General features: G+C 45.0%; 1 protein-coding gene across 10 annotated transcripts in view; it reads right to left on the bottom strand.

Moving 5' to 3' along the window:
- Positions 1-16,492, bottom strand: part of TSPAN4 (tetraspanin 4) — a 379,559-nt gene that overhangs the window by 169,790 nt on the left and 193,277 nt on the right. For 7 of the 10 annotated variants that reach the window (XM_015863761.2, XM_015863758.2, XM_015863754.2 and 4 more), the window contains one exon: positions 4,473-4,552. In XM_015863761.2, coding sequence (XP_015719247.1) covers positions 4,473-4,535 — 63 coding nt within the window. In that variant the 5' untranslated portion in view covers positions 4,536-4,552. The other 3 variants (XM_015863764.2, XM_015863752.2, XM_015863753.2) reach the window with 3 other exon arrangements.

The raw sequence follows: 16,492 nt of genomic DNA, 5'->3' as shown, positions 1-16,492 counted from the left end.
TGCCCTGCACACTGTTCTGCTGTTACAACTCATCAGATTATCATCAGCATACACACAGTTCTTAAATGAGATACCCATGAACACTTGAAGTATAAGGTTGGGAAACAATGCTACTAACGAGGGACTTCTCACTTTCACTTCTTTTCCTCCTTTCCCATGGCATCCAAGTAATAAAACTTGACCACAGGCAATAGCACTAGTTCACCAAGCCAGCAGCACACATCAGTGCAAAAACTTCTAAACCATGGTCCACAAACCATCAACAGTTGCAAAGCTAGAGCAAGAACCCTGGCAGCTCATTGCCGGAGCCAGATTAAATAGGCTCCTGGAGTTTGTTTCCTACACAAATTGCAGTTCATAGCATTCCCACATGCCTTCTACCACTTCCTTTGCTCTGTTTCCAACCACTTTGCATCTGCAGCATCTCAAGACTGGATCAATTGAGAATCTTCTAGGGACTGAATGGTAAAACAAAGTAGCAAACAATGAGCACCTCAAAACAATACGTGCTTTATCTTGTATCTTTTAGCAGTTAAGGTGGAAAGCAGAGCTTCAGCTGCTCTGTGCTCAGTGGTCTGCAGACCCTAATGGACTTCAAGCCACATGAGCACATTTCCTTGCTGCCTAGAGACACCACCTGTTGGAACAGACAGATCTCTTCGCTCACCATTTTGAAGACTTGGACTTTCTTATAGTGCACACAACTCTAATACATTTTAACAATGGAAAGGAGACATGCACAGAAATGAGGAGCAATAAATTTTGAACTTCTTTGCCTCCTTTCATTTTGCTGTCGTCTCCTCTGTATATGGCAATCTTCTCCAACAGAGCTTTGAAAAATCTTGTGCTTTACTGAATTTCTCTATTAGCCTAGAGTATTATCTGAAGAGTCAGACATAGGCATTCAATTCTTTGATGGACAAATTGCTACCAATTTAGCTGGTCTCATCTAGCACAGGATTTCTAAGGAAAGCAAGCACCACTGGAAACATCAATCAGCGCAGTTCTGTGCATTGCCTTTCTGAGTCTTGGCAGCTTGGGAGTTACGAGTCAAAGAAATACGGAACGCTGGCATAAACCGAGAGGGATTAAGGAGATGACATTTGTCTTTCTATAGCACTCTCACAGCCTTTAGGATATAACTTACCCCTTTTTACCAAAAATAGTTGTGTTTTTTCTAAAAAGAGAGAAGACAAGCAGAACCTCGGATTATAAGCACAATAAAAGTACAATTTGCTTTACTGACTGTCATAAAGACTCTTTGGATGTTTGGAGGACAGAATATGGGGGGAAATAAGTGTTTTTCTCCAAGTATTTCACAGTGAAATACAAACAGTTCATTATGAAATAAAAGCATCCTACTTTGAGATCATCTGATGCTGTCTTCAGTCCCAGCGGTTTTAGCAATTTGACAAAAGAAAATGGAAGTTTATAGCAATGAATGAATTGAGCAACTCTTACGTATCAGGTGACAAAAGTCATCCTCAGAGCTTGCAAAGCAGAGCAGTGATACCAGGATAGCAGCTCTGTGCCTGGCAGGACTCCAGGAAACAGCCTCTGAATGGCAATTCCCATCATAGCAGCACTGCTGTTGGCTAATAACGTCTTGTTCACGTCCCAGCACCTTAATACTGATAGCCACAAATGCACTGTCCCTAATTTCTGCAGGACTCAATGGAGAAGAGAGCTATTCTTGGACAGATTCAGCACCAACACAGAGAAGGCACCTCAGCCTCTGACATTCATGAAAGAGCTCTGTGTTGCCTTCAACAGCCAGAAAGGGGAGAAGAAATTTGCTCTATTTTCCCAGTTATATGACAGCTTGTAAAAGTTTTACAACGTGAGCGCAGCACCTAATCCAATACAGCTTGCCAGGAACATTTAAAAATCAAGGGCTCTGAGATTTTGTTTCATATAGACAAGACTTACAATGAAGGATCACCTCAGAAACACAGAGTCAGTCCTGCTGGAGTTGCACAGGACTGAGGTCTATTCTGCTGCCCCACTGCAGAAAAGATAGTTGGTAGTGCTGGAGTTAACAGATGGGAACAGGAGGGAGAAAATAGAAGTATGCTTTGTGAAGAAAATCAAAGCATTTTGCCAGAACAGACTAAAAACCAGGAGCAATCTATAAAAGGCATTTAATTCATTTAATGTAATGACCTTGCTTTATGTGTGGAAATAACCACAACTTTTATTTGGAGCATGAAAGAATTTCTCTTCCTACTTTCCATTGATTGTCACTACCCAGTTACCTAGAGAAGGGTAGAGGGGGAAGCAGCATAAAACAGCAAAACTTAGGTGAGCATGTAAGCAAAGAACAATCCAGTGTTCTGGCAGAGCTGCTTCCCCCTTAATTGCATAGAAAGTAAAAGCTGACAGATAACTGACACCAACTTGAAAAACAACAACAGCATCATCAACCTGTAATCGTTCCAAGACTTTTGATCATTAAAAATAGACTTCTTCTCTTCTTTTACAAAAGACAAGTCAGCTTAAACTAATACTTTTAAAAATAATCTCCTCTCGGTTGCTTTCTCCAGTATGAGAAGGTAAAAAGCTGCATCTATTATAACTACACGCTGTGCAAACCTCATTTGGACATGATCATCATCAATCACTCCTGCTGTGCAGGTAGCATGTGAGAGGGAAGCAAACCACAGATCGTGCTGCAGTATTTGACACCACCCACTCGTTTCCCTGCTTGTACACTTTGGTTCAGAGAAAAGCCAGTTCACACGTGGTCCATCCTCTCTTTCTGGGACTTCTGTCTTTTCTCTCCCTTCAGGCATTTGAGAATAGCTTTGATAGTTTCAGGGGAAGGCAAAAACCCTTCCTTCTCTCTTAAAAGATTAAGGCTCCCCTACTTAACAGAATGCCAGAGATACACCACCATGTGTGATCTTCCTTCTGTAAATACGCACACATTACTCGCAGCAGCACCTTTTCACATCACACACATACGCGTCAGTGAAAGAGAAATATCGTAAAAGAAATCGGAATACAATGAACATCCTTTGTGGCTGTTTCATGCACAGTTCATAGAAGAGAAATTCACACCAGCATCCAAGTGCATTTCTCCAGCACACACTTCAGCTAGCTGACTGTTATAATCCTGACTGGGGACAAGGCTTAAAAGAGCATGAAAACCAGGTGGGGTTTTTTATTTGCCTTTTTCAAAAGGCTCTGGTGTAAGATAGGATATGTGATAGATGATTTTTAGAAGCAGTCAGAAAGACAGAGAACAGCCTCATCAACATGCCTCCTACCAGCATACACAGGATTAAAGAGAACAACCTCCTCATACCACACAACTCCGGTTAGTTACTACTGTGCCAATTCAGCAATTTGTCACACTGAGCTCCTTGGTATGACTCGGGCCAGCAGAAGTTACCCACACCTTGTGTTTTCTGATGCACCAGCACTGCAGCATGCCTGCTTTTAAATAGCTGTACAGCAAGTGCACGCTAAAGAACAGCTTATTCGATCTCATGCAGCCCTCCACAACCCTCTGACAATTTCTGAGAGCACAGAGCATCTGTAGCCATGACATAGTGACATCCATCTGCAAACACTCCCCCCTCTGAAGTGCCAGGACAGGGGGCTGTCACTTTGCAACACTCCCATCTCCCTCAGCATGTTAATGAACCTCTCTGGAGGGGTGAGATGTTCTAAGGCACCTCCCAGGGACCTCACAGCAGACTCCCAAATCTGGATGGGTGCCTTTTTGTGCTAGAACTCCCTTCCCTCTTCGAGCAATGACTCTATACCCTATTCTTACATGACAAACAGCGTACATGAGCTGCACCCCTCACCAAGCTCCTGCAGTCTCCTTCTGCAGCCTGTGCTCTCGTTTGTGGCAGTGAAGCGCCTGACCACCCTGCTACTGACAGCCACCTCATTTGTCATGATGGTGACGTAGCACTGCATGCTTGTATGTTCCATCACGGTGCCCTGCTGACACACACACACCTCACACTGAGTTGATGAGCTCCTGACACGGAGCTGCAGCCCCAGAAGTGAGGTTTTCCTCCACTTCTCAGAGCCACGTGGCAGCACCAGGACCCGTTGCTGGACAGGACACATGGAGATTTCAGATACAGGCAAAAGCACTGAGATGAACCAAGTGTGCCATCTGTGCTACAGTGGTGGATATCAGCAAGTGCTCAACTTTACAGTCATGAATGGCCTCAGTGACTTCTCTGAGACTATACATGGCTTTTGAGGCAAGTACATCCAAGAACAAAAGCTTGGGGCAAATAAGCTGAAGAGCATGAAATGAAAGAGTGAAGAAAACACCCTCAATAGGTCACTCGCACCAATTAAGGAGACCAAAGAAAGGTTACCCTGGGCACCATCTTGCTCAACTTTCAAGTTCAAACTTTTGAGCATAAAAACAACAACAAGTTTACTTTCTATCTTCACAAATAGACAGAAATACAACTGCCTTGCAGTTTCAAACATGTACTCACCCAGAAGAGAAGATTGAAGACAAACATTAGGTACTTGATACACTGCAGGCAGTTGTGAGCCATACTGCACCTCTTCAGTTCTAGGAGAAAAATAAATGAGAGATCCAGGTAAAAGACAACGTACTTGTTTCCCTTGGGGGACGTGTACTTAGCCTTGGTGGCCTTAGGACCCGGGTTGGTGTGGAATCCAAAAAAAGAGTTACTGGCTGCCCCAAACTGGCCGCCATACATGCTGCTGTAACGACGGAAAGCGCCATTTGGGAAACTGTAATCCTTGCTGTCCAGGGATGGGCTCCGGTGGTAGGTGGACTCATCAGTGCTGGACCTGCGCATGGTGGCTCCGGCTCGTCCCGTCGTAGCTGCTGCTCTGACAATCGTCAGGTGTCGGGGGCGCGGGTAAAAAGCTTTGCGGTTTCCTTTCCTCCTCCTTGCCAGCAATCCCCTACTGCTTTGCACCAGCTGTTCTTTTGTCTGCCATCCTGTCAAGGAGTTGCACGGGCTTTATGGCAGCAAAGTTGGAGAACTGGAGGCTGCTTAGCCAGGAGTTAGGGAGCAGCGTGCTTCCGCGTGAGAAAGACTTCGGCACAAGTAACCATTCCCTCCGGCGTCACAGCGGGTCCCCCCGGCCTCCCCCCCGCTACCAGAGAAAAAGAAAAGACAGAGATATATACTGTACCCAAAGCAAGGAATTTTAAAAAAAGGAAGCGTGATCTCGCTCGGATCGTAAATGCCAAACCCCCCAGCTCCACATGCCGCACGCAGTGCACACAGCGCACGGGGCCGGCGCTTATCCCATACACCGGCGGACAGCTCCCGCAGCCCCGCGCTGCCTCCGCGGCCCCCGGAGCCCCTGGGCGCGGAGCGAGGCAGTGCGGAGCGCGGAGCCCGGAGCTCCGCCCCGCAACGCTGCTGCTCCTCCCGCTGCTGGGCGCGGAGCTCCGGCCGCGGCCCCGCCTCGCCCGGCCCGGGCGGCTCCGGTCCCACCCGCGGCCCCGTGCAGTCCCGGCAGGGCTGGGGGTCCGGCCGTGCCGCGGCTTTAAAGGGCAGAGAAGTAATCGCGGTGGGAGCGGAGCTCTTGCAACGAAGCATCGTGCCAGCCTCAGCACAAATCGGCACAGACAAGCGGTTAATTAAAGAACAAATTAGCAAAAGTGAAATGAGCTGGGTTTGCTCGTAGCCCGAGCTCTTTACCCTTGCAAGCCACCCGGCAAAGCCGGAGCCTAATTACTTCCTTTCATCTCCTCCACGAGCTGTAGAGACACGGCGGGTACCTCGTGAGAGCTTGGGGACTGAGCGCAGTGCTCAGGCTGATGCCTCCCGGGCCATCTGTTCCAGCAACTCTGGCTGACTCCTATAACGTGTCTGCCTTTCATTTCCCTAGCCCTGTGCACAGCGATTTCAGAGCCACTATGGAGATGTTTCCTCTCTTCCTGCCTCCCTGTCCTGAAAGCAAGAAGGTGTCCCCAGCAAGGAGCCCTCCCGCCCTGGGGCACAAAGCCGGCCCTGAGCAAGCAGCTGTTCTCACACCAAGCTTCCAATGTACTCCTTGTGCTTCTAGTGGCAAACAGCTCTGCCACCAGCCTTCCTCTCTGTGCAGCCCCGGACCGGTCTTGCAATGCAACACCAAAAAGGATTCAACTTTTTTTCTGTCTCCTATCAGCATATGCACAAACTTGCCTGTCAGATGGTGAAATTTGGACACAACTCTATGCAGATTATATTGGAATAAAGAGAGACCACATAATCACTATTCAACAAGGGTGCCTGTGTTACTGCAAGCATGTAACAGACTCCAATTTGGCATGTTTACTGTCAACTTAGTATCTAAAAGTTCACAAGCAGCTGGCCATCTATATAAGAGAAAAGGTAGAAATCACTCCATTTAACAGTATAGTAGGAGAACTGCAATACCCAAGAAAATCTGGTCCTTAACATAAGTGGAATACCCTGTAACGCCAGAATGTGGGGTGAGACAAGGAGTTTCCAAACACTGCTTCTAAATGAAGTGGAGCTCTTCAAATGGATGCAGAAAAACACCGGCAGTAGGCAGGGCTCCTGCATGGCCATAATGGGCACATTTCCCCCTGCTTCCTTCCTCCACCAACACTGAGCACACTGCACTGAAATGACATCTTTTTAAGGACACTTAAAAGTAGAATTCAGCCCTGAAGTTGTTGCTGTTCTTCTTGCTCACTCTAATATCAGCATGTTAAAAGGGGCAGGGACACACTGGCACCCAAGGTTAAGCCCTTGCAGGCACACATTACCTTTCGGTAGCTTGAGCTACCGAATCCCAGCCTGGGCCTTGTGACTTTTGTTCACCTCTGTTTTCCATCCACTTACCCTTTCACTGGTTGCATCTGTGTATTCCCACCCTGGGGCCAATCCATATTGATTCTTCAGCACAAGAAGCAAAGCACTGCGCAGCCTCACCGGCAAAGCTTAATGTGCATTGATTTTGGTGGCACGCTACCATGTGTGCCGTAACAGCTCAGCTTCCCCTCCTCTTTCCCAGTGGTACACTGTGTTCCTGGACCCCAAATCACCACCTATTTTCATACTACTTTGGATCAGGCTTTTATTTTACCCACTGAACACCGCTTTCCCTTTCTGCTCCACAATTTCACTCTCACTGTCACACATGCAAACTCCATCCCCATCAGGTGGCACTAATGCAGCCACTGGGCCACCTCCACATTAGTCCATAACGGTTGCACTTGCTTTCCCTAATGCTTCCTGCCACTGTCTTCAAAACTCTGTACCTGCTCCAGCCCTGCAGTGAGACAGCCCACTCAGCAGTCTGCTCTCATGAGCATCCCATACAAGCTGTAAAGAAGAGAGCCATAAAATAAAATAAATTCTGCTAGGAACAACTACTAAAATATACCATGTTAATACAATGTATGTGCCTGGCAGCCAGCACAGCTCTGCAGCAAAGGGGGGCCACAAAAGTATGCACGAGAGGTTATGCTCACTCCCAATAGTTTCAGTCAACAACACCTAAGATTAAACATTACTACAAAAGGGGGAAGTGCTGAGGTTACAGCACCACAATCAAAAGGGTGCCCTCCAAATTCACTCCAAATGGTTAATTCTTGTTTTCTTGTACATAAAGAGATCGCCATGGAAAAGCACTAATCGAAACCATTTGCAGCTGCCTGTCCTCTACAGCAACATGCCCAGTGAACAATCCCTTCTCTTTCTGGCTCCTGCCCAACACGCTCTTAACACTCCAGCAGCTACTGCTTGGTTAGTCTCAATTCAGCAACAGAGTCTCTATAAAATAATGTACATCTTCCAAAGACTAATGGGAACAGTTCCTTTTCTGACCTGAGGGTGAACCAAAGTTCAGGGCCAGGCTGGTGGTGCTGACGAAGGGAATTACACACTCCTGATGGAGACCTTTTGTTTGCTTTCCCATATTCCTTTTGAATGAACATAGAGCTGAGAGGGAATCTCATCCACATCCCTCAGTATCTGATGGGAGAGCACAAAGAAGACAAAGCAGGCTCTGCTCGGTGGTACTCAGTGCTAAGACAAGAGGCAGTAGGCACAAACTGACACACAAGAGGTTCCCTCTGACCATCAGGCAGCACTTCTGTGCTGTGTGGGTGCTGAGTGCTGGCACAGATTTCCCAGAGGAGTTGTGGGATCTCCTCCTTGGAGATCTCCAGACGCCATCTGGATGTATGCCTGGGCAGCCAGCTCCGTGCCAAAGCAACCCAGAGGGCCTGCCCACCTCAGTCACCCTGGGATTTTTTGTGCAAGAGAAAGCCAGACTTCTTCATCTAACTCAGCCTAAAGAACTTTAGATATTCACAGCTGCACCTGCAAATTCTTGACAGATGTACTAATGCCTCCAACAAAACTTTGACAAACACTTCCTTCAGAAGCAATTTCACTTACGTAGCAGACTTAAGGTTGTTTGGGTTTTGTGAGTTGGATTTTTTTTCCCCATTTTCTTTTTTTTTCTTTTTTTCTTTTTTTCTTTAGAAATAAGGAAATTTGCATGAATTAAAAAGGGTCTTCCAAAGTTAATAGCTCATCTCCTTCTGCTCACATGCCACCTGAAGTCACGATCTTTGGTTTATGGCACAATTAGTTGCTATGGAAATAACATAATCAGATACAGAGAAAATATTTGGGGTATGATTTGCAATGTTCTTTATTTAAACCTGTGCACAAGTTACTTGTGCAGAAACCTCACTGCCTTTAACATGCTCTCATCTGCATAATAACTTTCATCACCTCTGCTGCGCATTCAGACGTAATGGTATTGCCACATGCACAACTCACACTAAAGGCATTCTTCACCCATATTTGAGCATCTGCATGTTCAAACAGTAATGAGAGTGTCCATGCATGTAGGTGAGCCATTGTCAAGTCCAAATTAATAACAACAATAAAAACTGTCTGTAAAAAACTGACTTGGGCTTGGGCCCCCATACCCTGCATACCACAGAACTCCTTTCCCATTTGTGCTACTGTGCTTTTGATGCCCTGTTCTTTGCTAATGGTTTCCTTTTCTCAATCACAGAGCTTTTAATTAAGGAGATTCTCTGTTGCCCCAGCAAATTCTGCTTACTTCTAAGTCCTGGATAGGGAGGATCCAAATGAAAGACAAGCAGCGCCCGCCACTGAACTCAAGAAGCAGGAGCTTCTGCCAAAGCCCTCGATAATAAAGAACAAAGGAACAGAAATATATATTGCCTGACACCCTGTACTAGATGAGTTGTGGCCCAAAGAAAACCTCTGTCAGGACCCATCTTTGCACTGTCAGCAGGTCTTAGCAGCACAAATGCAATTTATGTGCTACTTTTCTTAAAATCAGGTTACATTCTCTAACCTGAGAGATCAGCTGACTTTCAAAGAAACACTGCTTCAAACACATGCGTGGCACTCAGGTTCTTTCTGTCAAGTATAAAGCAATCAATCAGGCACAAAAATCTTTCAACTGCACACAGCTATGATAGCTTCCAAAAGAAGGCATTTTAAAGCAGAAGCAAACAAAACACTGACTTTAAAAAAATAAAAATCAAAGATTCATCAATGTTCCCTACCAAGTGTTTGCTTTTTAACATCTTTGTGGAGTTCTCCCTGAAAATTCAAAATGGACTGTGTTCTTGCCTTGCACCCTTAAAGCAGGGCTAGGGATGCAAACAAAAAGATAAGTTGCACTAAGTAATTTCAGCTGTCTTCCCAAGGCAACGTAGCCCCAGCAACATTCACTGATCTCACAGGGCTCCAAGTGCTCAGCATGTTGGAGAATCAGGTCACGGAGAGCCCATTTCCAAAAGGTGCTCAAACACAATTTTCACTGTCTTGAGATATACACGCACTTAAATAGTAAGCACATGCGTAATGCTTTTGTGAGCAGGACTGCACATAAGCCTGAGAAACATCTAAAAGGCTGCAGATGGGGCTGGACTCTGCATACAGCTGCTATAACAGAAAGAACTACTCGAGCACACGTCTTCGAGGCTGATGCTTCTCAGATCTACTAGCAAATCTGGCAGGGAGGGTCCTTCACCAAAACAAGAGAAGTTTGTTCAGCTGGCTGGAAATGGGGCAAGGAGCTCCCCTGCCAGCAGCAGTCAGAAGATTTGAGTAAGTTCACTGAGACCGAAGGGCAGATAGAAAAATCTGCTGTTGGCATTGCTAGGTCTTGCTGCCATCTTACTCCTCAGATTCAAAAGACCTCTGCTTCCTTCTGGGTCCCTTAGGCTCCTTCCAAAATCCTACCCTAAAGATAAATAAACTTCTGATTCTGAAAATAAGATTCCCAAGGGAGGAACAGCTTTCCTTTGCATCTTGACAAAAACCCAATATATTTTACGACATGCAAGCACTGTCACACCAACTCAGAAGGCATTTGTTACAACATAAACTGTGCCAGAGAGCTTAAAATTAAAACTGAAATATTAAAGAGACTGCAGCAAATAAGTGTGTTTGAGAAGGAATAATAAACAAAGACACTAGATGGCCTTCTGATATTTGAAAGGAGCATGTAAACAGGAGGGGTATGACTGTTTACAAAGGTGGATAATGATAGGACAAGGGAGAATGGTTTTAAACTGAGACAGGGGAGGTTTAGGTTAGATATTAGGAGGAAGTTTTTCACACAGAAGGTGGTGACACACTGAACAGGTTGCTCAAGGAGGCTGTGGATGCCCCATCCCTGGAGGCATCCAAGGCCAGGCTGGATGTGACTCTGGGCAGCCTGGTCTGGTGGTTGTTGACCCTGCACATAGCAGGGGGGTTGGAACCAGATAAGCATTGTGGTCCTTTTCAACCCAGGCCATTCTATAATTCTATGATACGATGATGAAATGTTTAATATTAAAATGGAATGGACCTGCACAACGAAAATGCAACCAGACATATCTATATATTACCAACCATTATCCTTTCTCCTTGATGTTGTAAAGAACTGTGGGGCTTTTATCATCCCACATGCTATCAGCAAATGGCAGTGGATCTCTTATCATTGACATCTCTGCACCCATTCAAGCAAAAAGGGAAGAGCTTCTGCTATCAGAAAAAAAAAAAAAAAATATGGGCAGAAGCTCAAGCTTTGCCTTTCTCAGCATTCATAACACTCCTCAACATATACTTATAACTTCAGACATACCCTCAAGTATATTTTTTTAACAGATAACACATACAGGTAAACAATTTAAAACCACAGCCAAGGATTTACTCCTAGAAGATATATTAGTGAGCATGATAGTGATAACACATTGAATAAAAATGCTCTCTTAAAAGAAAGAGAATCATCTGCGCTAGAGACCATATATCTGTATTTGCTTGTTCACATCACCACTATCTGGCTCTTTATATTTCACTGTCAAAATCTGTAAGTAAGCCATTCCCCTATGGAATAGTACAAACAACAGAGAGAGAAAAGGCATCTGCACTTTACAGCACCAGAGGTGTGATACCTTCTTCATAAACGAACTTAAATTCATTTACCAAAGATAACACAGAGGCTCTTAATTCAGTAAAGCTGAGCTGTCCAAAACATCACTAAACTCATCTCTATTTTTTTACAGCACTCAGTGGTATTTAAATTTAATGACAGTGCTTTACTTGAACAGAACTAAGGGCATATCTGAGTCCTTTAAAGATAAAGAATGAAAGATATTAGAAGTTTGAATTCAGATTCTCTCACTGAAAAGGTTCCTACAAAGTACCTGGTTAGGCTTCAAAGTCCTCACCTGTTCTGCTCACAGGCTGAGATTCTGGATTTAAAGCCAACATATCAGTTTTCATCAGGATCTCAGATATTCCTGCCCTATAGGAAACATCTGGCACAGGACCTGCGTGAAATTTAATCCTGCTCAATCTAAGCCCTAGCATACGTTAACCTGCTAAAAATGCAAGGTCAATCTCTTCAGCGGACTGACCTCTAATCAGTTTGTTTGCTGCATTATATTTATGAGGATTTTTGTGAAGGTGGATTTGCATTTAAAGAAAATGATTTCTGTATCAGATCACTACGAAGACAGCTGAGAAATGATTGGGAGCATTTCCACAACGAATGATAGCTGCTCCCTGATGGGAACCAGTGTGATGACAGCTGTTAGCCCTGCGCTAAGCACTGGCAGGTCTGTGCCCAGCCTTCACTGCTCCTGCAATCACAAACTCTGTAAAGAAGGGAACCAAGCCAAAGTCAGAGACGACGGTGCAAATCTGATTTTCCCCCACTGCAAACCCACGTCTCGTGCAGCTGGAAGCCGACAGCTTCAGATGAGAGGAGTTTATCATTATTATTTTAGTGCAGGAGCAGTGCACTGATTGCAGCTTGACAACTTGAGTTAATTACTTGATGAAGGGTCTGCCACACGCTGCCTGGCTCCACATCTGTGGACAATGACTATCAGCAGAATGAAATCCATACTTAAAAGGTCTTTGGTCTTTTTAATCCTAAGCTTAAAATAACAAAATCCACATAACAAAATATGCTGATCAGGGGAATTACACCAGAGGCTCCTGCTTCCCCAACCCTTGGGACAGTCTGGTCTTTGCAGCTCATTGCATCTTATAAACACACGTCACTTCAAAAGCATCCTCTCTCCCTCCTGGAGTCCCAGTGGTTCTCAAGATAACTGCTTGGAACTCAACCTGGCCGCACTCCCTCATGGCTATTTTACTATCAGGTAAATAACAACTTGCAAGCTTTCTCCTGATTCTGCCAAAACACCAGGTAGGATTTACCAACCCTGACAGAGAGATTATTTCAAAACTGCCTGGCCCTTACCTGTTGAATCAGTGTGTGGAACCCATGTGCTGTTTTACATCCAAGTCAGCATAGTGCTGAGGCTCTTTACTAAGAAGCCAGATAAAATAATACACAATGCCATAATCCTAACATCCTGAGAAGTGATGATGTGCAAATAGCACAGAAAGCTGGCTGGGAAGGGAGCCACACGGGGCTGGAGCCACTGAGTGGTGAGGGAAGGGGAAATATATCTCACACTGGGAATTGGAACAAGACGCTGCCAGTAAACCAGGAACCTTACACGTGGGAGCTGCTGCAGAAATCCAGCAGGATTCCAGCTGTGATTATATTGCATAGACTGAAATCTGTGTGTCCCTAGTTCTTTGCATAGACAGAAAAAAAAAACATTTCCTTTTTTTTTTTTTTTCCTCTCTCTGTCTTCCTCCCATCACCACACTTGGCACTTTTCAGGACAAAGCCTGTTTTCATCTCTTTATTTTTTTTAAGCTCATCACCTATGAAAGTGTACTGCACTTCTAGGTACTCTCTTAAATCTGAAATGTGGCACATCTGAACTGAGGTCCATCAGAAGTTGCTAGAAATTAATCAAGAGAAAGGAGGCTGCCTCCTTTAGTGGAGGGTAACACGTTCAAAGACAAGCAGCCCTCATCATCAGAAGTGATGAGCAGAGTTTAACAGCAGCCATCTCACCTAGGGCTCCCAAATTCTGGAAAGCACTGCAGGGAAAGACACACAACCACAGGCAGACACAGGGGGAAGTGTTTAGTAAGAGATGTGCATAACAGAGAGGTCTGGGTTCAGAAGCCACTACACTGCTTGACTTGTTTAATCCTGGTGTGCTTTAGTCTTTGTTCATCCACATATGGACTCTGATAATAGTGTATCTAATTTATCTGACAAGCTTTTCAGTTTGGATCCCTGCTTCCCCACTCTTCAAGTACCACAAAAGTGGATGCAGATTTTGCTGTATCTCTAGTACTATCTTTCCTCTAAGGCTGGAAACAGCTCAAAGGAATGGAATTCCACAGCTTTGCCATAATTTAAGCTCATTTTCAACTGCAATGAGAGCCGTACTTTACTCTGCCTTCAATGAGTTGTTACAGGTAATCCTAGGGCCTGAAGCATCTCCCATGTGAGAAAAGGCTGAGTAACCTGCATCTGTTCAGCCTGGGGAAAAGAAGGCTGATGGGGGAATACAATTAAATGCTTATAAAAATCTAAGGGGAGGCAGGAGGCAAAAGGATGAGGCCAGGCTCTTCTCAGTGGTGAGCAGCAATAGGACAATAGGAGTAACTTGAACATATGAAATTTCATACAAATATGCAGAAGAACATCTTTACAGTAAGGGTGATGGAGTACTGGAACAGGTTGCAGAGTCTCCTTCTATGGAGATATTCAAGACCTGCCTGGACATCTACTCATACAACCTACTGTGAGGAACTGCTTTAGCAGAGGATTTTGACTTCATCTCTTGAGGTCCCTTCCAGCTCCTGCAAATCTGTGATTCTGTGAATCAGAACATCACAGATGTAGGTTTTAAAACCACTGCTCATGACATCTCTGTGCCTCCAGGACAGAGGTGTTAGTATACAATAAGCAAGCTTATAAAACCAGGTTGAAGAGACTAGAAGGATGACCATGGTTGTCCCCAGCCAGCTGTGAGTAAATCCCTGCACTATCAGCAGGGCTAGGCAAGATTTTTCTGTGAGACCAGGTTACTGAGGTCCTTATCTCCAAATCTCCACCAAACCTACAGTGCTAATGGCTGCTGCCATGTTTGAACAGGTAAGATCTGGGTCAATTCTTCAGGCAACAGCGCAGAAGAGATGCAGTTCCACGCATTAACTTCCATAGTCTTTGAGAAGGTATCTGAATGCTGTCCAGAAATTAATTGCTTGGCATGACAAGCTCTGACAATTAGCTAACAAGACTGCTTGATGGTAGGATTTTAAAAACAAGTTGTTCAAGGAAGAAACTCTGGAACACGAAGTGCTGCTGTCATAACAAGCAAAGCTGTCAGAGAGGCATATCACCAGGACAGCACTGCAGGCTACAGGATCACAGCTGCAAGGAAAAGATCCCAGAGGATAAGGACCTAACTACACTTACATTCCACAACTACCCTTACATTCCACAACTACCCTTCCAGAAAAGCTGGAAAATAAGAGGATCTGGGCCCTCTCCTGACTACACTGAGACCTTTTGAAGCAGTAAACGAAGCCAGTATCAACATCAGCTCTTGCTAGGGCTGGAATAGGCCATTTTTATCATACTCGGATTTCTATCACACTTCAGCAGAGATCACGGATCAGCCTGCAAATCCAGCCAATCCATGCATGGTGTGACAAAGCCCAGTGCCCTTGGTGGGCCCCAAACTGCACAGCCTCCAAAATCCCCCGTGTGCTTACTGCAAGAAACCCTCAGGGTTGTGCCGCTCTTCCCCCTTGCCACCAAGCTTTGCCAAATGTTTTTTTCCTGCACAGAAGTGTTTGTGCAGATTTCCCTCTTGGCAGCTGATGGAAAGTGTTGTTTCACTCTCTCAGCCCTCACCTGCTTTTGGAAACAAAACAACACTCTCGCTTCCTCCGCTTTCTGCTTATCTCCCTTCTAGGCAAACAGAAGAGATGAAAACGCACAGATTTCAGGATAGTAAACACCCAGCGAGTGACTTGACAGCAAGGAAATCAGCATTTTGTAGCATTCATGGCAACAGCTTCTGGCATCACAGAACAAATAAAATTCATTAGACAATGAATAAATGGTAACCTCATGTTTACAAGGCAGACTTTTAACGTAGCCAAATATTTCATATGCAATTATGATGAAAAGTCTTGCACTCCTGTTCACAGATCTCTGAGATCATCGGGTTTTATCAGCGTGGCAGTTTTTATGAAAGAGGATCAGGGAACGTATTAAATAGGTAAGACCGGTTTCAGTGGAAGCTGGGTGCCCACTTCCCTGCTGCACGTGGGAAAATCTGTCTCTTCACAAGACTTGAAAACATGTTTCAGTCACAACACTGCTGTACTTGCTTTGCAATTTGTTACTTCCATCAGATGTCATTATCTGTATTAAATGGCATTTACTTTTCCTTCACTGGATGATTCTCTGGGCCATCAGGAGGTTTCAAGAAGCTTCTGTAAATATTTCCAGTACGTACACTTAGAATCAATGCATACTTTAACGAGCACGTATCATTCTTAGTTTGGAGTTCATCAGGGTTGACCCGGGACCTGTCAGCCCACCCTTCTTTAGAACTAGAGACCAAACCCCTGCCTAGAGGGGTGCGCTGAAGCTGTGCTCCCCAGCATCAGAACTGCTTTAGTGCCATATGCTAATTAACTGTCAAGTTTTAAATGAACCCCTCAGAGGTTCATGATCCTTGGCCACAATTCAGGTTGCCAAGCAAGGCTCTTGAGCTCTGCAAGACAACTAAAAGCACTGTATGGTGTTTACATCAAGTGAGAATCTTGCTGATCACCTTAAAACTGCAGGGGTTGCATCTCAGCCAAACTAACTGTTGAGATACTTTCCCCTTAAAGCATGCTGCCTTTCTCTGTCCTGGTACCATGGAAAAGATCTGCAGCAGCATTTCTGAGCTGCACGGAGATTTGCTTGCATTTCTCCCTTCCTTTGAGTAGGGGCTGTACTTTTCTGAATTGGTAGTGTGTCATGGCTCAACTTGTACAGTGTATAGGGCTTTGGCAAGGGTGAGATCCCCTTCTTCCAAGCTGTCACCAGACTCACTGGACAGCCAGCTGCCACTGGGGCTCAGCAT

Source organism: Coturnix japonica, chromosome 5 (assembly GCF_001577835.2).
Source record: "Coturnix japonica isolate 7356 chromosome 5, Coturnix japonica 2.1, whole genome shotgun sequence".
In the NCBI taxonomy this organism is placed as follows: domain Eukaryota; kingdom Metazoa; phylum Chordata; class Aves; order Galliformes; family Phasianidae; genus Coturnix; species Coturnix japonica.
The sequence above is the reverse complement of the archived record's forward strand: the minus strand, read 5'-3'. Positions and strand labels throughout refer to the sequence as shown.